This window comes from Hyla sarda, chromosome 2 (assembly GCF_029499605.1).
Source record: "Hyla sarda isolate aHylSar1 chromosome 2, aHylSar1.hap1, whole genome shotgun sequence".
Lineage (NCBI taxonomy): Eukaryota > Metazoa > Chordata > Amphibia > Anura > Hylidae > Hyla > Hyla sarda.
The window spans coordinates 431,724,598-431,749,042 of record NC_079190.1 but is presented as its reverse complement, the minus strand read 5'-3'; the positions used below and the strand labels follow the sequence as shown (position 1 = coordinate 431,749,042).

At 47.1% G+C, this 24,445-nt stretch overlaps 1 protein-coding gene across 4 annotated transcripts in view; it reads right to left on the bottom strand.

Moving 5' to 3' along the window:
• Window positions 1-24,445, bottom strand: part of SPAG5 (sperm associated antigen 5) — a 97,180-nt gene that overhangs the window by 11,017 nt on the left and 61,718 nt on the right. For all 4 annotated transcript variants that reach the window (XM_056559100.1, XM_056559096.1, XM_056559097.1 and 1 more), the window contains exons 18-25: window positions 24,005-24,095; window positions 21,012-21,092; window positions 10,474-10,600; window positions 9,121-9,253; window positions 8,817-8,897; window positions 7,293-7,436; window positions 6,904-6,978; window positions 17-97 (exon numbers count right to left, since the gene is read on the bottom strand). In XM_056559100.1, the coding sequence (XP_056415075.1) occupies window positions 17-97; window positions 6,904-6,978; window positions 7,293-7,436; window positions 8,817-8,897; window positions 9,121-9,253; window positions 10,474-10,600; window positions 21,012-21,092; window positions 24,005-24,095 (813 nt within the window). The remainder of the gene's footprint in view (window positions 1-16; window positions 98-6,903; window positions 6,979-7,292; window positions 7,437-8,816; window positions 8,898-9,120; window positions 9,254-10,473; window positions 10,601-21,011; window positions 21,093-24,004; window positions 24,096-24,445) is intronic.

Below are 24,445 nucleotides of genomic sequence, written 5' to 3'. Positions count from 1 at the left end.
AATTATCTTATCTTACCTGTCGTATTTTTACAATAATATCATCCAGTTTCCGTACTTCTGCCTCTGAATGCATTAGATTAGTTTTCAGTATATCCTTCTACAAAGCAAATATGAACAGGATTTCAATTATACTTGTAAAATAATGCTGCCCCTATTATGGTCTCTTTCATCTGTCAGTATGTTGTAGCATATAAAAGAGAATCATATAAAATGGTTGTTCTACTATTTGAAGTTATCCCCTATCCGCAACATAGGGGATAACTCTCTTATTGGGGGGGGGGGGGGGTGTCTGACCTGAGACTGACCTGAGACCCCTGGCGATAGAGAACAGGGACTCAAGTTTTCCAGGAGCCACCGGAGATACCCAAGTACAGTGCTCAGCTATCTCCAGCAGTTATCATAGAACAGAGAGCTCCATTAATTTGCTAAGGGGAGACTTTGATACCCATTATATAGATCTTGAGGGGGTCTCAAAGGTCAATCCCTCCATGATCAGACAGGTATCCCCTATCCTGATGATAAATTCACCATCTGGGAGAGGGGTCCAGAACACATGGATAATATACAAAATAGGGTGGCTCAATCAAAATAAAAAAAATAAAATAGTCCAGAGTCCCAATAGTGTGATAAAATTTCCTTTATTGTTCAATTAAAATGTTAGAATACAAACAGCATCAAGCAGGAAACATAGTAGCATGATGAGTTTTGTGGTTGCCCACAAAGGGTGTCATTTTGCTGTGTGTCCAGCATGAGACTGTATGTATCGACATTTAATGGAACAATAAGGAGATTTTTTAGACTTCCCGTAAAATCTCTTTCTCGAAGGATCCATTGGGGGACACAGACTCTGGGTATATGCTGCTGTCTCTAGGACGTTGACACTATGGTAACCAAAACGTCGGCTCCTCCCAGCAGGATATACCCGCCTTCAGGCCACTGAGCAATTCAGTTTCGTCTCAGAGCAATAGGAGGAGACCGACAGGTCAAAGGAAAAAAAAACATGAACTGTCCGAGAACCCGAAGAAACAATAACTGAACACTCCCTTGGACAGATAACCGAAAAGGAACCCCAGAAAAAAAGGGGCGGGAGCTGTGTCTCCCAATGGATCCTTCGAGAAAGAGATTTTACGATAAGTCTAAAAAATCTGCTTTTCTCTATCGGCTCCATTGGGGGACACAGACTCTGGGACGTACCAAAGCCATCCCTTGGGTGGGCAGAGAATAAAAAAGGTCAGGCAGTCGGCTGTACCACCGCCGCCTGCAACACCTTACGGCCCAGACTAGCATCAGCCGATGCGAAGGTATGAACCTGATAGAATTTTGAAAAAGTGTGTAAAGATGACCAAGTGGCCGCTTTACAGACCTGCGAGGCCAAGGCCTTGTTTTGGAGAGCCCAGGATGCTCCCACAGAGCGGCTGGAATGAGCCAGAACCCTGAAAGGTGAGGTCCTCCCCTTGCAGTGGTAAACTTCCGAAATAGCACATCGGATCCACCGAGAAATGGTGGCCTTAGAAGCAGACTGTCCCTTCAGACGAACGAAACGAAAAAAAGAATCACACTGACGAAAGGAAGAGGTGACGGAAATATAAGTCCGAACCGCTCGAACCACATCCAATTTGTGAAGCAGACGCTCCCTGGGATGAGAAGGAGCGGGACAAAAGGACGGAAGGACGATGTCCTCGTTGAGATGAAAGGCCGAAACGACTTTAGGCAAGAAGGATGAATCTGGTCGGAAAACAACCTTGTCCTGATGAATTATCAGGAAAGGGGAACGGCAGGAGAGAGCTGCCAGTTCAGAAACTCTCCTAATGGAGGTAATCGCTATAAGAAAAGCCACTTTCCAGGAAAGGAGGCGAAGGGGAACCTCCCTAAGGGGCTCAAAGGGTGCACCCTGGAGAGCGCCTAGAACTAAGTTCAAGTCCCAAGGGGGGGAATGGGACCGGTAAGGAGGGGCTGCTCCTTGGAGGAAGGTCCGGACATGACAATTGGAAGCCAGAGGACGCTGAAAAAGAATAGAAAGGGGCGAGACCTGACCCTTAAGGGAACTGAGAGCCAGCCCTAGTTCCAACCCCGACTGTAAAAAGGAAAGGAGACGGGGCACGGAAAAGGTAACTGGAGAAAAAGATTGAGCTTCGCACCAACGAATGTAAGACCGCCAGGTACGGTGGTAAATTTTCGCAGAGGAGGGCTTGCGAGCCCTAAGCATGGTGCGAATTACCTGGGAAGAGAAGCCGCGGGCCCTTAGAACCGCGGTCTCAACCGCCACGCCGTCAAATGCAGCGACTGTACATTGGGGTGGCAAAGGGGACCCTGTGACAGTAGGTCTGGACGAAGAGGAAGGCGGAACGTCGTCCAGAAGCCAGACCACGTCGGCGTACCATGCCCTTCGAGGCCAGTCTGGAGCCACCAGAATGGCGGGGACTCCTTCCGCCTTGAGCTTCCTCAGAACCCTGGGAAGGAGAGGGAGAGGAGGGAACAGGTAAGGCAGGACAAAGCCCGACCACGGAATTACTAAGGCATCCGCGGCTAGAGCCAGGGGGTCCCTTGTCTTTGACACAAACTTCGGAACTTTGAGGTTGTGTCGAGATGCGAAGAGATCCACGTCCGGGGTCTCCAAGAGGTCGCAAATCTGTGCGAACACCTCCGGAAGAAGAGATCACTCTCAGGGGTCGGCTGAGGAAATCCACTTCCCGATTGAGAACTCCCAGAATGTGAATCGCCGAAATGGCTGGAACCACTCCTTCCGCCCAGAGGAGGATCTTTGACACCTCGGACATGGCCGCTGAGCTGCGAGTGCCGCCCTGCCGATTGATGTATGCCACAGCCATGGCATTGTCCGACTGGACACGGACAGGGTGACCCAGAAGCAGGGACTCCCAATGCTTCAGACACAGATAAATCGCCCTCAGTTCCAGAATGTTTATGGAAAGAAGGGCTACTTGGGGAGGCCAGAGGCCCTGAACGGTCTGATTCCTGAAAACACCCCCCCAGCCCGACAGGCTGGCGTCCGTCGTGACCACCTGCCAGTGGAAGGGGAGGAACGAATGCCCCATAAGAAGAGGGGAGCGGAGCCACCAGCGCAGAGACCGCCGAGTCCGGAGCGGAAGAAGAATCCTGCGGTGGGGGCTTTGATGAGAAGGTCGTCCAAGTAGGGTATCACTGAGACCCCTCTTGACCGTAACAGAGCTATCACAGTAGCCAGAATCTTGGTAAAGACTCGTGGCGCTGTGGCCAGACAGAAGGGGAGAGCCACAAATTGATAATGACCTTCCGGAACCGCAAAGCGGAGGTACTGCTGGTGTCCGGGAAAAATTGGAACGTGGGAGGTAGGCATCCTTGATGTTCACCAAGGAAAGAAACTCCCCTTGATCCATAGATGCCACCACCGAACGGAGAGATTCCATTCGGAAATGGCGGATAAGAAGAGGTTTGTTGAGACGTTTGAGATCCAGGATTGGTCACACAGCCGTTTTTCTTGGGAACCACGAAAAGATTGGAATAAAAACCCCGAAAGCGTTCCCTTGAAGGAACTGGAATAATGACACCCTGGACGAGAAGGGACTGAAGAGCCTCCCGAAATACCCTTGCAAGCGAGGGAGATCGGGGAGCATGGGACTGGAAAAAACGATCCCATGGAAGGGAGGCCTGACCCAGGAGTCCTGAATGTGCGTGGTCCAAACGTGCTGAAAAAACAAGAGAGTTGACCTCCCACACGAAAAAAAGGCTGCGGGTGGGGGCGTCCCGTCATGCAGAAATGGGCTTGCGGTGGCCCGCTTTGGCCTCAAAACGGTCGGGCCGGTTGGTGTCCGACTTCCACGATGGACGGGTCTTGAAAAAGGGAACCTTCTTGTCCCGTGGAGGCGCCTGGTTGGACCCTTTAGAGGGGCCAGACGTCCGAAAGGAATAAGACTTCCTACGGGAAGAAGTGCTAAATTTGTTTTGAGGTAATAAAGAGCTCTTCCCCCCCCTGTCGCCTCAGAGATAATCTCATCCAGGCGCTTGTCAAAAAGACGGGAACCAGTAAAAGGAATCTCGATGAGAGACCTCTTAGATGCAGCGTCTGCATTCCAAGTTTTAAGCCAAATGGAACGACGGAGGGCCACTAAATTACCGGTGGCATAGGCAGCGCAGCGGGATGAGTGCAAGGAAGCAGAACACAGGAAATCTCCAGCTTTGGAAAATTGGAGGGCCAGAGCAGACAGTTCTTCCGGGGGAGAACCTGAAAGAATGCCCTGACGGAGATGGGACTGCCACAGCGAGAGGGCCTTAGACACCCAGGTGGAGGCAAAGGCAGGGAGCAGGGAAGAACTCGCTGCTTCAAAGGCATACTTCGCCAACAACTCAGCCTTATTGTCTGCAGGATCCTTGAAAGCCGCTGCATCCGCCAGCGGCAAAGTAGTAGCTTTAGAGAGGCAGGAAACCGGAGGATCCACCGACTGAGAGGAAGTCCCTTTGGAAACAAGGTCCTTGGCAAAAGAATATCGCGCTTGGACTTTCTTCAGTCCCTGAAACTGCTTCCAGGCAGATTCTAGAATGGCCTCAAATTCAGCGTGAGAGCTGAACACTTTGGGTGCCGGACGGCCACGATGAAAGGATACTTCTAGAGCTGCGTCCGAAGTTCCTGGGTCCTCTAGGTTAAAGGTGTCTCTTATGGCCATAACCAATGAGTTCACCATGTCCACTGAGTCCGAACAGTCGTCCGAATCGGATGCCGAATCGGAACCCTTGGCTGCTAGCTCTCCAGGAGAGTGCGAACGAGTGGAGGCAGCCCTGGAAGAGGGGGACCTGGTACGAGGTTCAGGAGAGCCAGAGCGGTGACCACGGGAACATCCTCTAGAAGAGTGACGCGTGTGGCCTGAAGCAGTGGTCGGGCGAGACCTGCGAGAGGAACGCCCGTGCCTACCAGTAGACTTCAGGGAAGAGTCAGAGGAGGCACCCCTATTACGCTTATGTGAAGCGCAAGGTGAAGGGGAACGGGACCTTCTAGAGGGACGGTGAAGGGTAGACCTCTCCAAGGCAGTCACCACAGAACGGGAGACCTGTGCCAAGTCGGATATAGACTGGGAGAGGGAGGAAACCCAGGCTGGAGGGGCGGCCGAACCCACCAGGTCTGGAGGGGCACCTGGGTAAGAAATAGCAGGGGGGTCTGGGGGAGCAGTGGAGCAGGCCGGACAAATGGGTTCAGCAGAACCTGACATTTTTGCAGAGCAGCTTTTACAAGCGTAATGGGTAACTAATATTCCCGGAATCTGCATGGAGCAAGGAACAGTTCGGGGCGCAAACAGTAAAAAAATGAACAGTCTCACCCAGAGTCTGTGTCCCGAGGCAGCTGCTGTGAGGAGAACTCTGCACCGTGCTGAGGGAGAGAGTAAAAAAAAACGCCAGCCAATAGGAGGAAGAGGCCGGGTCAGAGCCAGGAGCTCTGTGATTGGCCCCTGCACGGCCCCAATGCGCGCACAGTGCAGATTGGTGGCCCATTTTGCGCTGCTGAGGCGCTTATGCGGCCAGGTGGGCGGAGCTGACGTCCGCCGGGCCGATGCAGATATACTGCGGGACTCCTGTAATGGCGCCCGCTCCGAACCCCGAGCGCACACGGCGCCTGTAGTGAGTCCACGGCTGCCGAAGTGAAAGGGCGCAAGCCGCCCGCAGCCTGCGGCGTGTACAATAACACACACGCCTCATAATAAAGTGCCAGTACAGACAAAACACTGCCCCAAGCTCCACTGCCCCCCATATAATAAAAAATTACTCCCCCTGCAGGGAAAAGTATCCCCCTGGCCAGTCCAGCCTCTGTAAGGATAGGGCCAAAAAAACAGAGGGTTTCCAGCTGTTGCAAGACCTAGGGAGAAAAAGATACTCACCTATGCTGTAGAACTTACCTAAGGAAGTCTTCAGACTGTAGTCTTCAGTCAGCATTTTCACCTGCGGCAAGCCAAGCTCATAGCGAGGTGAACAGGGAGGTAGGGGGAGCCGGACCCATGAGGTACAACCCCAAGCGCTGACCGTTGGCGAGAGGGGGTTAACTGTACATCCAAGATGTCTGCCACCTCTTGCAATGGGGAAACAGTGAACATTGCGTTCCTGAGTCCCCACCTGAAAACAGAAATAAAAAGGAATAAAGAACTAACACAGGAGAAAGCATTGACCGCACACCCAGCAATCACACACCTTCTGTGCGCGGATCCACCAGTTCCGCCTCCGGCTTCAATAGTAGACAAAACAAAAATTATGTCCAGCACCAGGATGTGGATAAAAACGGGTTTCTTTATTTAATGAAGACAGCTACATACATGAAATCTCTGACGCGTTTCACGCTTTCGCGCTTAGTCAGAGTCTATGACTAAGCGCAAAAGCATGAAACGCGTCAGATTTCATGTATGTAGCTGTCTTCATTGAATAAAGAAACCCGTTTTTATCCACATCCTGGTGCTGGACATAATTTTGTTTAAAAGAACTAACACAGTCCCTAAACCTAATAAAATAAAAAAATATGAGACTTGGTCTGGAGGAAACCAGACCATGTCAACCTCCTTAAGACACTAAGCAAAAACTGAATTGCTCTGTGGCCCGGAGGCGGGTATATCCTGCTGGGAGGAGCCGACTTTTTGGTTACCATAGAGTCAACCTCCTAGAGACAGCAGCATATACCCAGAGTCTGTGTCCCCAAATCGAGCCGATAGAGAAAAAAGAAATTTAAGCCAAAAATTGGAATTCTGGACTATTTTCCTTCTATCCTAAGGATAAGGAATTGTCCAGGATTACTATGTTTTTTTTTTTGTTTTGTTTTTTAAGACGCCTACTTTCTTTCTTTTTTTATTTATTAAAGCAGATATTTTGTTGAGACAACTACCTTCTATATTCCCCATTTTTCCAAGAGAGCCTGTCAGTTACGAAAATACTTACATGTCTTAAAAGCCGCTGAATTGCCTCAGACTTTGAAGACTCCAAGTCAACTAGTTTCAGTCTCAATGTAGTCACCTAAAAAAAAAAATTAGGGTGAATAAAATAAACAACCTGGTTGATCATAATCATGGTGTAAGTATTGGCTGTAGACTTATTTTAATGATGGAAATGAGGATAAGTGACATGAATGTGTGTGGGGGACTGGGAGAGAGAGTCTGTATTTTATCTATATGGCCAATTTTAGTCTTGGGGGCAGACACTGTGTTTTACACTACAAGTTGTCAGAACCATGAGATTGTTGGGATTGGCCAACAAAACATGTCCAAAAATTTTCAGCAACGAACATGAGGAGAAGGTATTACATCCAGAAAAGAAGAGACCAGACTCACATCCTTGTGTAAGAGCAGTTTCTCTTTGATCCAGCTTCTTGCAGCTTCTTTTGAATTCTGAGCTAATTCTTGTTTCAAGACATCCACCTCTTTTTCACAGACCTTTAATGACAACTGTAACTCTGCATTTTCCTGTATAAGGGCCTAACAACAAAGAATACTGTATATGAAATTAAGGAAACCTTCATGTGTCATCAAAAGAGAGGGACATGTACATGTACAGATACTGGGAGTAGTCAGCTCACACCTCCCTCCGCTTGTACTCCTGAGCACGGAAAGGCCGGCAGAATCTCCAACCCAGAAGATCCATTCAGAACAAACAATGAAATCCAATCCGGGAACCTTATTCAAACTGGTTAGGCAACATACAGACAGCAAATGCTGACGCTTTTAGAGTCTCACAGACCCTTAAACATGGCATACCATGTTTAAGGGTCCGTGAGACTCGAAACGCGTCAGCATTTGCTGTCTGTATGTTGCCTAACAAGTCTGAATTAAGTTCCCGTTTTATACTGCACTCTGAGAGCTGGATTTCTTCGTTTGTATACATACATGTAAACCACTCTAGGGAAATACTAGATTTTTGTACTTCCAGTAAAATCCTTCTCTCGTTGGCTTCATTGGGGGGACCACAGCTTTGGGGCTATAAGCCCTTGCCACTAGGAGGCAACATTAGGCAGAAAAAAAAATCTTGGCTCCACCTAGGCATGCTATCCCACCTCTTCCCCACTGGCTAGCCAGTTTTAACCTAGTGTCTGTAGGAGACAGACATAGCTTGCTCGGCAGGTCTGCTGCAGTTATTTTTCCCATTTTGCTTTTTTTCTTTCTCTTCCAGGTTGTCAGGTGGGAGAGTACAAACCTCTCCAACATCTTCAATGAACACATGGTCACCCACTTTAGTAACCTTGCACAAAAAGTGAGGTAACATTACTCCAACTTTGAATGCAGTCAGTGGGTGGGGGGTATGAGTGACTGGCATAGAGGAAAGCTGATATAATAACTGGTTTCCTCAAAGAGAAAAACATTTTTTTTAAACATGCAGGTCATTAGGCTAAAACTGGTTAGCGTAATATGGTTAGGAGGGGCATAACCTGCCTATGCGGAGCCAATCCTTTTTTTCTGCCTGGTGTATAGGGAAAGAGCCTATAACCACAATGCTGTGTCCCCCAATGCAATCCATGGGAAGCATGAACTAGAGACTTGACCATACCATTTTCCCTTATCTGTTTGACATTTAATATATGGGAAATTTAAGGCAAGGTTGGTCATGAATATTTTATAGATACTTGTGAATGCGTTCGATAGAAGCATTTTGAACCATACACTGTCCTTGGTACTTAAAGGGGAGAGAAACATCTCCACGTGCCCTCTCCTCTGCTTTATACGCGCAGTGCACATGCACCAGAAGCTGCGGGATGCAAGTCAAGGACTTAACTCACAGTTAAAAAGGGAGAGAAGACAAATAATTGAGAACTAAAAAGGTGTTCTACGACAATAAAATGTCTGAGCACATAGCTTTATTACCCCACTTTCTTTCACTTGGCTAAACTGCTCCAATATCTTCTGTTCTTGCTGATTCACAACCTCCTGTAGCTCGCTGATGCACTGCAACGAAATGGTGCATAAGTTATGAAGTCTCTAGTCGCATCACATCTATGCCATACATTGCAGATCGACAACAAATACAAGCCAATGGCCATATTACAGAAAATACTTTTTGCGCCATGCTTTCTGAAAACACAAAAATATATCCCTTAACTCTATGCCCAAAATGTGATTAAATCTTCCCACCGGGATAAGCTCAGGTGTGAAGGTTCTGCGGGGTCACCTTTTCTTTGCTGTTTAATTTCTTATCCAGGGAAGTATTTCTCCTTTCCAGGTTGCTAAGCTCTTCCTGGAGGTTACGCATTTCAGACATATGGCAGAATCTTTGACTCTTAAGCGATTCTTTCAGAGACGAGCTGAGGGGAGAGAAAAAATCTATTTCAACTTCACATCCTTATTTTTTTGTGAATGGAGATGCAAAGAGGAAAAGCATCCAGCAATAAAGATAAACAGAGACAATTACAGAAACCTGTGCACCTGTCAGCAGAAAAACATGGGTGTAAATAAACCCATGGCTAGATAATCTTTAGGATTGTGGACATACTTTTATTTTATTAAGTCTCCATAGTCCTTTCCAATGCAGGGTGCAGAGATAAAAGGCTTTTTTTCTTCTTCACGGCAAGAGCCCAGGCAAGTCCAGGACATGTCCTCTTTATTACTACCCACTGGCATCCTCCTACCCCGTTTTGGTTGCAGCCATTAGTTAGAGAGAACATGGACTGGTCTTACCTGGGCCCTTGTCATGCTGGGGAACACCCCCAGGGCTATTGAGTCTCATTTAAATACTAACAAAAAAGGCTTATATCTCGGCATGGAAAGGACTATGGGGGAGATAAAAAAAAAGGTATGCTTGGAATCCTAAGGATTAGCTCTATCTAGCTATGTGATTATTTACACCCGAATCCCTGCCGGCAGGTCCACTTTAAACATCTGCAAAGGAGACAGGATATCCTAAAAAGGACACTATTCAAATGGTTGACAGGAGTTCATATCAACTTTATGACACTTAACAGAATGTGAATAGTTAAAAAAATAAAAATACTCCTGCCAGATAACCCATTTAAGACCATTCTAAGCCTAGGTTTCCACCACACAGTGGAAACTGCCACTGCATTTTTTCAGCAAAAACCAGAAGTGTATTCAAAATGAATGGGAAATATAAATGAAGGGCTTATACTTCTCCTGCCTGCTGGATCCACTTCTGGCTTTGGCTCAAAAACTGCAGTGGCAGGACTCCAAAAAGAAAACTGCTGTAGCAGAAATCTATTGTTTCTTCATGTTCTTCTTGGATGTTCTGCAGATTTGCTGTGGTTATGCAGTACATTTGTACAAGGATAAGCCCATTGTCATCGGGATAGTCCTGGTTGTTTCCAAAGGAAATAAGTGACAAGCTATTTATTTTTGAGGCAGATTTTATTTTACATTGCAGTTGCAGAGATCTTCCAAGAAAAATTACCCACTGCACATGAATAGGGTTGCAGAAACCCCAATAACATGAAGATTGTTGTTGGGTTTCACATGAATTAAAAAAAAAGTTATATAAACAAATCCTTATTATGCAGACACTTTCACTCACATTTCCAGATTGAGGTCTTGGATAATCTGCTGTTTTTCCTCCATGGCACTGGATGTAGTGATGATGACATCTGATACAATGTTACTTAACTCACGTACTACATCTGACAACTTCTCCTGTGGTGTATCTGGAAGTCAAGTCAACTTTTTATCAATTACTTCATGTACAAAAAAATAAATAAGAACAAACAAAACAAGCCATTTTACAATTAGATATTGGCTAAAACTTATGACAAACAAAATGGTTCCTTAAACTTTTTATGTTAGCCTTCTCTACAACACTACATGTGTTACCAAAATGAGTAGATTTTTTTTGTACTCACCGTAAAATCTCTTTCTCGTAGCCTTTATTGGGGGACATCTTACTGATGGGTATATGCTCTTGCCACTAAGGAAAAAAAAGCCGTCTCCTCCCTGGCAGGATATACCCGCCCACTGGAAGTGAGGTAATCAGTTTTGTCACAAAGCAGTAGGAGAACCCCCGAAAAGAATCCCGGACAAAAAATCCAAGAACCGCAAATGGGTGGGTGCAGTGTCCCCCAATAAAGGCTACGAGAAAGAGATTTTACTGTGAGTACAAAAAAAAATAAATCTTTTCTCGGTTGCTCTTCACTGGGGGACACCTTACTGATGGGACGTACCAAAGCAGTCCTCAAGGGTGGGAAAAACAATCACCAGAGAAAGGGAAACCATTCAGAGACAACCATGGCCCAGAAACTGAGCTCCTGGAAGATCCCTCGTCCATGAAGATTGACTAGGACACAAAGGGAAGGGACCTTCCATTGTAGATATTCTAAACCTACGGTCCAAATAGAGAGACAAGAAAAGGTCGACCACGAAGCCAGATGTCCCGGAAGCATCCTAGGAGGTAGGAACTAGACATAAAACAAAAAATGGAAAAGGGCACAACAAGAAAACAGGGCGCAAAATACGCCAGGGCAGCATATGCCTGAGCAGGAGGTGAGCACAGAAAGTGGGGACCAGAAAACCACTGGAAAAAAGAAGAGAGACAAAAACCGGCTCTATGGCGGCCTGGTGCAGAAAAACAAAGACCTGACCAGCTGCAGACCCAAAGCCCTGTCCCAGGGGTCCATCGTGAGCACCCAGGAGGCGAAATCAGCTCGACCGGTGTAATCCGTAAAACCGGAACGCTCCCCCCGGTATGCACTGGTACCGGAACGCACTGATAAAAACAGATGACAGACCAAGGCTGTAATGGTTGTCACAAGGGGAAGTTCAGAAAAAATAATGGAAATCAAGGGCAATATACAAATATTGGCCACAAGAGAGCGCCAAAGGCCACCAAATGGTCAAGTGACTTTTTTTTTTAAACATAAGTAGGCTGAGGAAAGTTGAGGAATCCTCATGATCCCTAGGAGTCGTATTGTAGGAAGGAGAAGGGGGGCAGAGCTATAGTGACACCCCCCCCTCCACCATAATGGGGGCTGGCCGTCCTAGGAAAAACAATGGAGGAGCCAATGACCCCTCCACAATGGCGCTAGAATTCAACAGGTTGGCGGGGAAGGAAGGCAGAGGACCCTAAGAACGTGTTGAACTGCCGAAGGGGAGTGGGTGGAGTGCGCACACATATGTGCAGGATTAAGACGTGGCCTAAATTAAAATGCCCCTGTTGTTCTGGCCGCCCCACCCGGGAGACTGCCGAAACCAAACTAGACTGCCGGCCAGCACCGCGCTGTCTCCAGACAGGAGGGAGAGAGATTTGAGAGCAGGGCGCACAGCAGGAAGAAGTGGGCGGAGCTATGCCAGAACGTGCTGGCCAGAGCACCGGCCTAAATTATTGTGCCACCGGCGCTGCGGCCCCCCCTGGAAGGAACTAAGGGGATGTCCGTACTGCCACAGACATCGACAGAGACTGCAGCTAGAGCCAGAGGAGTTGCCGGGCAGACGTGCCGCCCGACGGGGACTTATGCGGCCGTGGGAGGAGGAGAGACCTGTGAGCCACCTGAAGAGAGGACTGGCGCAGCAAATAAGCTATGGTAAGCACTGAAAAGGAAGTGGGAGCAGCACAAAACGAGGACTTTTGGAACCCCAGCCCCGGTGAAAAATATTAACCCCGTAGGGGCTCCGATGAGAGGAAGGCATAGCCCCCCAGAAAGAATAAAGATCAGCTCCCAAGTAGAAATGGAGAAGGAAGAGGGGGAGAGGATACTTACCAAACCTGCCAATACTCACCTACTGATGACTTCAACCAGCTAGGCGTCACCTGCATCATACCAGGATAAGATAGCGGGGCGAGCAGGGACCATAGGGGGACCCAGACCCAGGGTACTATGCCTGGCAATGGCCGTTGTTGATAAAGGGTTGACGGACCATACTCATATGTTCCGTGCCCCTATGTCACATATGGGGGAACAGGTAGCCCCCATAATCCTTAACACCCACCTGAAATTGAGAAACAAAAAGGGAGGAAAAAAACCTAACTAAACAGCCCTTACTAGAAAATAATAAATTCCTCCTAATGACCCTAAGCTAAACTGATTACCTCACTTCCAGTTGGTGGGTATGTCCTGCCAGGGAGGAGCTAACTTTTTTTTCCTTCGTGTCAGCGCCTCCTAGTGGCAAGAGCATATACCCATCAGTAAGGTGTCCCCCAATGAAGACCGAGAAAAAACATTTTGCTTTATAATAAAAAAAAATATTATGCATTTTTCACACTAAGTACATATTTGCATATAATCTATTGTTAATTTGTTTCACAAATTTTAAAGTAGAAACGTATAAGAGATGGCACTGCTATCCAGATTAAGTTGGGAGTAAAATAGCTGGTATACTAGTCGAGGGTCTTAGGCCAGAATGTATCCATGCTAGCCAGTATAGATAGTTCTCTGTTCACATGTAGCATCAGTAGGCACACAGCATCAAAAGTGCAGGAGAAGAGAACAAAGCTTGTCCTCGATACATCAGGCGGATCAGCGGGGAGGTGATGGCAGAAACACAGAGGCAGGCAGAGGCAACAGCCGCTTCATACGCAAGGACATTGGAAGAGATTTATCGAAACCTGTGTAGAGGTAAAGTGGTGCAGTTGCCCATGGCCACCAGATTGCTTATTTTTAAAGAGACCTATGAAAAAAGCAATCTGATTGGGTGCCATGGGAAACTGCACCACTCTACACAGATTTTGATAAATCTCCCCCATAATTCTTCTGGCCCCCAATACACGTTATTCTTGGCCGAAAGAAGTACTTCCTTATGTAAGTGTCCCAGCGTTTCCACCATCACCTCCATTCTGATCCACCCGCTGTATCGATGACAAGCTTGAGAATGCTGTTCTCTTCTGCTCCTTTGACACAAAAAAAAAAAGTTTTAGGGAATTTTCATTACATTTTTTTAACCATTTAGCTTTTGCAGTGTGTGGGAAAAGTCCATCAGAGGCAAAAAACAAACAAACAAACAAACAAACATCTGAACATTCTTTTTCCAGTTTTTGGTCTCATTTTTTTGCTGTATTTTTTTTTAGGCTGCATCAAAAGCTATAGCCCCCCAAAAAATACTTTTTGTAATTGCATCTCAATTAGGTTTTAAAGTAGGACCAAACTTTTGCACAAAAGTAGTGCAAAAGAAGTCATGTTTTCTCAAGCGCTTCATTGGGGGACACTGGACCATGGGTATATGCTGTTGCCACTAGGAGGCTGACACTAGGCAAAAAAAATAAAAGAAGTCTGCTTCTCCCGGCAGGATATACTCGCCCCTTCACATTGAGCAACTCAGTTTTAGCTTAGTGTCCTCAGGAGGCAGACACAGGTCTGGTGCTCTCCAGACCTGGTCTTTTTTCTTTAGTTTTGTTTAGTTTAAGGGTGTAATTAGAAATGTTCTCCCTTTTAAATTTTCTCTAGCGTGGGGCGACAGGAGCATGGCACTGCCTGATCCCCCACTTGCGAGCTAGGGGCACGGTGCATTGTTGAATGGCCGTTAACCCCTCCTCTCCAGCAACCAGTGCTGAGTGGTGTACCCTGGGTCCGAGTTCCCTGTTTGCCAGGTCGGCTTAAGGCAGTTGGCCCTAGCTGGTCGAAGACTTCAAGGGTGAGTATGTTCTGTGTTCTTTGTGGGTGTGTATGTCTACATAGGCGAGTATGTCGCCCCCCCCCCTCCCTTCCTCCCTCCCCCTTTCCTCAGCATGGCTTCTCTACATTCTCCCCTATCCATGATTCCTGGGTTGGGGGCTTAGTACAGGCTGGGGGCTCTAGGGGTGCTTTCAGTCATTTGGCACATTAGGGGTTAACATTTATTCAGCTCCCCTCTGTCTTCCAGCCCAGGCTGGTGTACCAGAGCTGCGGACTCCTTCTGCGCACCCGCCCTCTGCAGGTCAGGGCCACGGGCACTGTCACTAATTGAGCCTGCAGCTCGGGCCTACTCGGCACAGCGTCGCATCTCATGCATAGTGGAGCTCTTCCCCTTCATCCCGGCTTCCAACGTGCTGCAGGGGGGGCCCCCTCTCCAGAAAAATAGGTAAAGGTTCAGCTCACCATTAGCAGCATGCAGACCCAGATCACAATGAACTCAGCACACAAAAGATAAATTTCCCCCTCCCTTGAGGCCCATAGTAGCGGGCATTGACTCATTGTTGGAAAGGTTGAGTGCATGGTTGGATGGCCTCTTGCAACCGTTAGTATCTCGAACTACAGGATTCATCAGAGACACTAAAACATTACTGCAAGCCATGAAGATGCGCAAATGGAATAATGGGGACAGTTGGATGTCATGTGACATAACTGCTCTTTACACATGCATCCCGCATGATAAAGCTATATTAGCTATTTCATACCATCTTAAGAAATATAGCGCATATAGTGCAGTATTGCAGCAATACATATTGGATGTCCTACAGTTTTTACTACATCATAATTTTTTCTGCTTTGACTCTATATATTATTTACAAGTAACTGGTTGCCCTATGGGCTCGAAATTTTCCCCCTCCCTAGCCAATTTGTATATGGCATATTGGGAGGAGGTCGTCCTGCTCTCCCCTGCCAACCCATTTTTCCATCTTGTGGGTTGGTATGGGAGATACATTGACGACCTCCTCCTGATTTGGAGGGGTACACAGCGACAAGGAGTTGATTTCTCCAATTTTCTTAACACTAATGATTTATCTCTCATCTTTACTTGTAATATTTCATTTGACCAAATAGATTTTTTGGACATCACTCTAATAGGAGATCATGAATCTCAGAGTATACATACTAAGATGTTCCTCAAATCTTGTGCTGGTAATAGTCTTCTCCATTCATCTAGTTGCCACCCAGAACACGTCACTCGCAATTTGCCCATAGGAGAATTTGTCAGGGCCAGACGTGCTTCGTCAGATTACCATACATACACTCACACGTCTTGACATTAAAAAACGTCTTCGAGCCAGAGGTTATAAACCACAAGTCATAAATAGGGCTGAGAATATAGTTAATTCCAAACCTACTGGCCACTATTTACAGGACAAACAGAATGCCACATCCAGTACACAGGTTTTACCCACATTTACTACACCATTTTCTGAACAATTTCATGAAATTAAGAAAATAATTTACAAACATTTACCAGTTCTTCACTATGATAAAACTATGTCTAATATCATTCAGGACGGCATCCGAGTAATACCCCGCAGGGCACGATCACTTCATAACATTCTGTCCCCCAGTGAGTTTAGCTCCTCTCCTAAACAAGACACTTGGTTAACGTGTAAAGGGAGCTATAAATGTAGCCATTCTAGATGTTCTATATGTCAGTATATGACCAATCAAACTATATTTCATTCATGCACTACTGGACAGATACACAATATAAAAAGTTTTATTAACTGTCAAACGCATCATGTAGTTTATAACATTACCTGCCTACAGTGCAATCTACAATATGTGGGCTGCACTAGCAGGAAACTTAAGGTTAGAATTCAAGAACATCTCCATATACCCCACAGTAACAAGATTACAAATAGATCCATGTCAGGTTTTACGAAACACATCATTGAAAAACATGCAGGTACTATTCCCCAAATTACTGTGACTGGCTTAGAGGGGGTACGCCCACCATCACGGGGTGGTGACTGGAGTAGGGCCGTGTTCAGACGGGAAGCGTATTGGATTTTGGTTTTGGATACTCGCTTCCCGTATGGACTTAATTTCAGACACGACCTGAGCTATATCTATTAGAGGTTTCTAAAGGATACTTTCCTTTGTTTTGTATAATGACTCTCCAGTACATACCATCTGTCAATTATTATCCATGTCTTATTTTACCTCTTGCCATGTGTTCACCTGATTTCAGAGGGTGACGTCACCAGTTGAAATAGTATATAAGGGATATCTGTTGTCTTTAGCATTGACCATGATTAAGACTTGTTAACAAGTCGAAACGCGTTGGTGCGTTTCGTTTGTGCTTTTAGCTCACCCTTTTTTCTATTTTGGATTTTAATTAAAGCTACTATTTTTATCCAGTCCTGGGAGTCGGATTTTCCTCTTTTTTGCTTCATCCCCTGGGGCCCCCTCTCCCCCTCCTATGAGATGAAGCATGCGCTCTAGGGGTCAGGGCTCTGACCACTCCTGAGTTAGCGTGTGCTACAGGGGTCAGCTGGGCCCCCCTCCTCCTCCCCTCCTCTTCTCCTGGACAGTGTGAACCTGTCTGCATACACTGCTCGGCTACTCAGCTCAGCTTCTCGGCCGGTCATCCTCTGCAGCTCCAGCGTGCCTTCAGGACCTTCCTCTCTGGACACAGGACCTGGGTGAGATCATTCTGTGTCTGTCTGGTTGTCTGACTTACTAGTGCCTTTTTTATGGCTGACACAGCTTCCTTTAAAGACCCCTCAAATAAGCGCATTGATAACCTGGCGAAATTCGCCTTTGAGGCGGCGGGCTCTGCCTTGTCCCCAGCCTTTGCCTCCACCTGGGTTTCCAAAGCCCTCTTGGTTTGGGCAGTCAATTGCACCAGGGGATCTTGGCGGGTACTTCCTCAGGCGATTTGGCAGCTTTGGTTAAAAATAAATAAACTAAATAAATAAAATAAAAAAAATCGCTTATGCAGGGGACTACCTCTGCTCGGCTCCCTTGGAGTCTGCCCGCTGCACAGCCTTTGCCTCGGGCAATCTGGTGGCTCTCCACGTGGCTTGGAATGCCAAAGCGGCCTCTAAGTGTTCCCTTACTGAACTTCCTTTTCTGGGGTCTCGGCTATTTGACAAACGCCTGGATGAGATCATTTCTGAGGCCACCGGAGGAAAGAGTTCCCTTTTGCCCCAAAATAGTCTGCGCCATTCGGGTCCGCGGCGGAAGATTTCTTCCTTTTGCCCATTTCGTTTCTCGGGCCGCACGGACAAACCGGCGGCACGCCAGGTTAGGAGGGCCCCATCTTTCAAGACTCGCCCCTCCTGGAAGTCGGGGTCCCGTCCCAACCGCCCCTCTCCTAAATTTCGGATTTCGCAAGCCCCCCTCTGCCTGAAGGTGCGCCCCCATCCGAGTTCTCCCCTCGGGTGGATGGGGTCGCCTGTCCCTCTTTCGGGATGTCTGGCTGGCGCAAGTTCAGGATGCCTAGGTTCGAGAGGTCATCTCCCTGCGTTATCGCATAGAATTCTCTTCCATTCCCATGGAATCATTTTTTCCGGTCCCGCCCTCCTCGATCTCCCGATCTTTCTGCAGCCTTTCATGTGGCCCTTCGTTCACTTCTGTCCCAGGGAGTGATTGTGCTGGTCCCTCCTCAGGATTGATTTTCAGGATTCTATTCAAATCTCTTTGTTGTTCCCAAAAAGGATGGCATGGTGCGCCCTATTCTCGATCTGAAACTTTTGAACAGTCATGTGCGACTGCGGCACATTCGGATGGAGTCCCTACGGTCTGTAGTTGCCTCCATGGATCAGGGGAAGTTCCTTTCCTCCGTGGACATTCGGGATGCCTACCTGCACATCCATCTGGCCCATCAGCGTTTTCTCAGGTTTGCTGTTCCTGCGGGTCACTTCCAATTCGTCGCTCTGCCCTTCGGTCTGGCGACTGCACCCCGGGTATTCACCAACACCCTGGCGGTGGCCCTCCTCCACTCTCGGTGTGTCTCAGTTCTCCCCTCTCTGGACGACCTGCTTATCAAGGCGCCCTCTCTGGAACAGAATCGGTTCAGCCTCAACATCACTCTACAGACTCTCTCCAGTTTTGGTTGGATCATCAGTCATGTGAAATCCAACCTGTCTCCAACCCAAATCTTGGTGGTTCTCAGGATTTGCTTTGACACGGCGGCTGCTCGTCTCTCTCTTCCGGAGGACAAGCTCCGGGAGCTTCTCTTGGGGATTCGCTTCCTTCGGCGGCCGGGTCTGGTCCCCATCCGAACCTGCATGTCCGTTCTGGAGGCAGTTCCCTTTGCCCAATTTCGATACCGTCACCTCCAGTGGGCCAGCCTCTCGAGACGCCCTCGACGTACGCGGACATGGTCAGTCTCGTGGCAGACGTCCCCTTCAGTCTTCCGGATCGTCCCCGACCTTCTCTCCCAAGGGCCCCTCTGCCACCCCAATTTACTTCCGTTGCATTTGACGGCATTGCGGTTGAAACCGCGGTTTTGAGGGCCCGGGCTTTCTCTTCCCGGGTGGTCCGGACTATGCTCCGTGCCCGGAAACCCTCGTCCGCCAGGATTTACCACCATACCTAGCGGGCATATTTCTGCTGGTGTGAAGCTCCTTCGCTCTCTTTTTCTCTGCTGTATCTAGTCCTTCTTGCAATCGGGGTTGGAGACGCGCCTTGCCCTCAGTTCCATCAAGGGGCAGGTTTTGGCTCTTTCGGTTTCCCTTCGTTTCCTTTCTTGGAAGGTGGCCTTCCTTGTGGCAATCACGTCCATTCGCCGTATGTCGGAATTAGTGGCCCTTTCTTGCCGCTCTCCTTTTCTGGTAATCCACCAGGACAAGGTGGTTCTTCGGCCAGTGCGTTCTTTTCAACCCAAAGTAGTGACTTCCTTTCACTTGAACGAGGAGATCGTATTGCCTTCCTTCTGTCCATCTCCTTCTCATTCGCAGGAGCGCCAGCTTCACAAGCTGGACTTTGTCACTTCCTCCCTTCAGCGGTGTGACTCCCTGTTTGTGCTCCCGATGGGCGGCGCAAGGGTCTCCCAGACTCCAAGGCTACTATCTCCCGTTGGATTTTCTCCTCCATTTCGGAGGCGTATCGCTGAAAGGGTCAGGTGCCCCCCTTTCGAGTGACGGCTCATTCCACCTGGGTGGTTGGGGTTTCCTGGGCGGTCAGCCACGGGGCTTCGGCTCTACAAGTTTGCAAGGCGGCAACCTGGTTGTCTCTGCATACTTTTGCCAAGTTTTACCATGTTCATACCTTTGCGTCCTCAGACGCAGGGTCTTGCAGGCGGCAGTCCAGTTGTCCGCCTAAGTTCTTCTGGCTGGGTTGGGTCCTCCCTCCCCAGGGACTGCTTTAGGACGTCCCTTGATCCTGTGGCCCCCAATGAAGCGCTTGAGAAAAGTAGATTTTTGGACTTACCGTAAAATCTCTCTCTGAGCTTCTATTCGGGGATACAGCACCCACCCATTGGCTTGTTTATGGCCAGCCAGTGTTTCTCTCCTCTGGGTAGGGGTGTTTTTTTGTGGTTGGTTTCCTTCTTGTCTGGGTTTGTGTTCGGAATTTTCTTCTTGGTCGGTTCTCCTTCTGCTTTGGGACTAAACTGAGTTGCTCAGTGTCAAAGGGCGGGTATATCCTGCCGGGAGGAGCAGACTTCTTTAGTTTTTTTGTCTAGTGTCAGCCTCCTAGCATCAACAGCATATACCCATGGTCCTGTGTCCCCCAATAGAAGCTCAGAGAAAGAGATTTTACGGTTAAGTCCAAAAATCTACTTTTTTGGGCTGCAAAATGGCCCAAAAGACACTTTAAACATAGATAGCAGTAAGGAGGGAAAAAAGTTGCACATAGCAGCTCGGAGTGTGGAGTGTATACAAAGAGGCAAACTTACACAGGCTGTAGATAACAGGACTTTGTGTTCACAACGTAATTCACATGGGTAAGAATCACATGGGATGTGAATAAGAGTACAGAGAAAGCAAAGCTCACCCAGCAAACCCTAGACTTCTACAGACCTCACATCCAGCAGGTATTAATGGGAAGACATACCCACATAAGAAGAAATTTTAACCTAGAAGTGAATTGCCAACTGCATATCAGGGAATATTAAAATGAATGAATGAGAAATGCAGACTCAACTTAGTGCAGTATTTTAACTCAAGGTAAGCACTAACCTTTGTTAACATCCATGTCAAAAGGTATCCAAAGCCTTTACCAAATATGACTTTATGTATTGGCTTTCATTGGTGAGAGGTTCAGATGTCTTATGTTTGTGTAAGAGTGAAAGCTTGGTTTCTTCATAATTTTTAAACCATAAAGCAGTGTTTTTCAACCAGGGTTCCTCCAGCTGTTGCAAAACAACAACTCCCAGCAGCAAACAGCTGTCCGGGCATGCTGGGAGTTGTAGTTTTGCAACAGCTGTAGGGAAACACTGGTTGGGAAACACTGGCCATAAAGCAAAGCAACCACACTGATGTAGCAGAGCATAAGGACTTACCAGCAGACAGGGAGGTTAATGGGAGTACTACAGTAAATGCACTGGTTTTACTCCAGATGCCTTCTCTTTGGTTTTCTGAGTCTAGAAGAAGGATAGCAAATAATACTTGATTTAAACTTTGGTTGCATTATCTTACACTAAAAAAAACAAGGCTGGCATACAACAGCAAGTAGGTCAATCCTGCTTTGGTTGAAAGCTCTCTCTACTTAAATCTTACACAGTCTTAAGTGCTGCATCTTTAAAAGACCCAAAGAAGTCAACACATTCAATTGTCAAGCCTGAAGATATGGAGCAGAACATTAGTAATATATCCTATTCCAGCCCAGTATATAGTTTGTAACTGTTTTTCAGAAATTTTTTGTCCGGCAAATAAAATGGTGAAAAACCGGACGTTAAAATTTTACATTGAAATCTGTTGGAACCGGATGTTCAAAAAGAAATATCCGTTATCGTCAGTTTTTTAACATCCTTTTTGTGCTGAGCATGCTCAGTACAGCTTTAAAAAAAGAGGGTGAAAAACCTGATATAAAAACAACAGATGTAACTGGTAATAACGGATGATAACGGATGAACAACATCAGGTTTTTAAAGAAAAAAAACCTTAAAAATAACGGTTGATGGTCATCAGTTATTACCAGTTATTGCATCCATTTTTTTTTCATCCGTTATTGTAAAATACACTAAAAAAGTAGGCTGATACCTGTAGTGTGAAAGGGGCCTAAGGTAGGTCCATGTTAAAACACACAGCCGATGGCCAATTCCAAATACCAAAGTCCAAAATTGTGCATTTTTGGTCACCTCATCTATATATATATACCGTATTTATCGGCGTATAACACGCACTTTTTAGGCTAAAATTTTTAGCCTAAAGTCTGTGTGCGTGTTATACGCCGATACACCCCCAGTAAAGGCAGGGGGAGAGAGGCCGTCGCTGCCCGCTTCTCTCCCCCTGCCTTTCCTGGGGTCTAGAGCGCTGCTGTCGGCCCTTTTCACCCCCTGGTTATCGGCGCCGCTGCCCGTTCTGTCCCCCGGACTATCGGTGCCGGCGCCGATAGCCAGGGAGAGAGAAGCGGCGCCGACAGCCAGGGAGAGAGAAGCGGCGCCGACAGCCAGGGGGAGAGAAGGGGCAGCGGCACCTATTGCCGGCGCCGCTGCCCCGTTGCCTCCCCCCATCCCCGGTGGCATAATTACCTGAGTCGGGTCCGCGCTGCTCCAGGCCTCCGTCGTGCGTCCCCGGCGTCTTTGCTATGCGCTGAAAGGCGCGGCGCATGACGTCAGAGCGCCGCGCCGTGCATAGAAACGACGCTGGGGACGCACGACGGAGGCCTGGAGCAGCGCGGACCCGACTCAGGTAATTATGCCACCGGGGATGGGGGGAGGCAACGGGGCAGCGGCGCCGGCAATGGGTGCCGCTGCCCCTTCTCTCCCCCTGGCTGTCGGCGCCGCTTCTCTCTCCCTGGCTGCCGGCACCGATAGTCAGGGGGACAGAACGGGCAGCGGCGCCAATAACCAGGGGGTGAAAAGGGCCGACAGCAGCGCTCTAGACCCCAGGAAAGGCAGGGGGAGAGAAGCGGGCAGCGACGGCCTCTCTCCCCCTGCCTTTCCTGGGGGTATATCGGGGTATACACGCGCACACACGCACCCTCATTTTACCATGGATATTTGGGTAAAAAACTTTTTTTACCCAAATATCCTTGGTAAAATGAGGGTGCGTGTTATAGGCCGGTGCGTGGTATACCCCGATAAATACGGTATATAAAACTCAACGTGTGTGCATGTATGTATGTGTTTATGTTCCAGCATCACGTCCAAGCGGCTAAAGATATTAACATGAAACTTGGCACACATGTTACTTATGTCAACAACAAACATAGGATAGGTAATTTAACCCTTGCTCACCCCCATTTGCCAGGGGCGGTGTTTATGTTTAAAGTCCCATACAAGTCAATGGGAAATATATGTTACTGCATAACTTCCAAACGGCTTGACGATAATACTTGGTCACATGTTACTTATATATCCACTTAAAATATAGGATAGTCAATTTAACCCTTAACTACCCCCATTTGTGAGGGTCAGGGTTTTTGTTTAAAGTCCCATGCAAATCAATGGGAAATGTATGTTCCCACATAACTTCCATACGGCTGGAGATATTTCAATAACTGGTACACATATTACGGGTCGGGATAGGAGGACCGGGATGGGAGGACCGGGATGGGAGGACCGGGATATTACAACCATATATGAGGACGGGATATGAAGTCAAAAGCTTCCTCCTTTGTTTATTTTCCTCCCCAACAAGGATTAGGAAGGAAAAACCAGGCAACGCCGGGTACTAAGCTAGTATACCATAAAAATATTAATAAAAAGCGATCAAAGCCATGAAAAAAAAAATGGTGCTGATTAAAACAGACAACGGTGCAAAAAGTGAGCCCTCATACTGCCCCGTACATGGAAAAATAATAAACGTTATAGGGGTCAAAAGATGCCAATTTTAAACATACTAATTTTGGTGCATATAGTTTATAATTTTTTAAAGTATTAAAATAAAACCTATATAAATTGGGTATCCTTGTAACCGTATGCACCTACAGAATAAAGATAAGGTGTAATTTTTACCAAAAAGTGCACTGCGTAGAAATAGGAGTCCCCAAAATTTACAAGATGGCGTTTCTTTTTTTATTCCCCCCCCCCCCACATAAAATTTTTTTGGTGTCGCCGCAGGTTATATTATGAAATAAGTGATGTAATTACAAAGTACAATTGGTGATGCAAAAACAAGCCCTTATATGGGTCTGTAGGTGCAAAATTGAAAGCGTTATGATTTTTAGAAGGGAAGGAGGAAAAAATAATATTGCAAAAAGGAAAATTTGCTGAGTCCTTAATGTGAAAATAGGTTGAGTCCCTAAGGGGTTAATCAATGTTTATGATTCAACGCATATAAATGTTCTGGAGATATAAGAAACCTGCACTTTTTACAGTTAAATTCTCACCTGCTGTACTGATATTTGTAGTTAGTTCTTCATCCATAGATAGTACCATACTCTGGCCAGGTGTTTGTGACCCAGGTAAACTCTCTACTACCTACAGAAAATAATTTTAAATCATGTTATCCAGCCAGAGTTTACCATAGTAAAGACCAGTGGAAATCATATGCCTCTAAAAAAAAAAATAATAATAATAATTAAAACTGAATTGTTCTATAATCTATAGTAATTGCTTAAAGGGTAGATCCCACCATCCCTTTTTTTTCCCTCTCTGTCCCTGCCTATTTCCCATCTATCCCTAACCTCCTCCCTGCCTAATTTTTTTTTTTACTATATAAAAAAAAAATGCAGTTTTGTCTGCCTGGTAGTGTGCTCACTACAAGGCAGACTTCCCCAGCAGGCGTGATGGCACTGATGCCTGCTGGGGCTGACTTCCGCCCTTTGTTC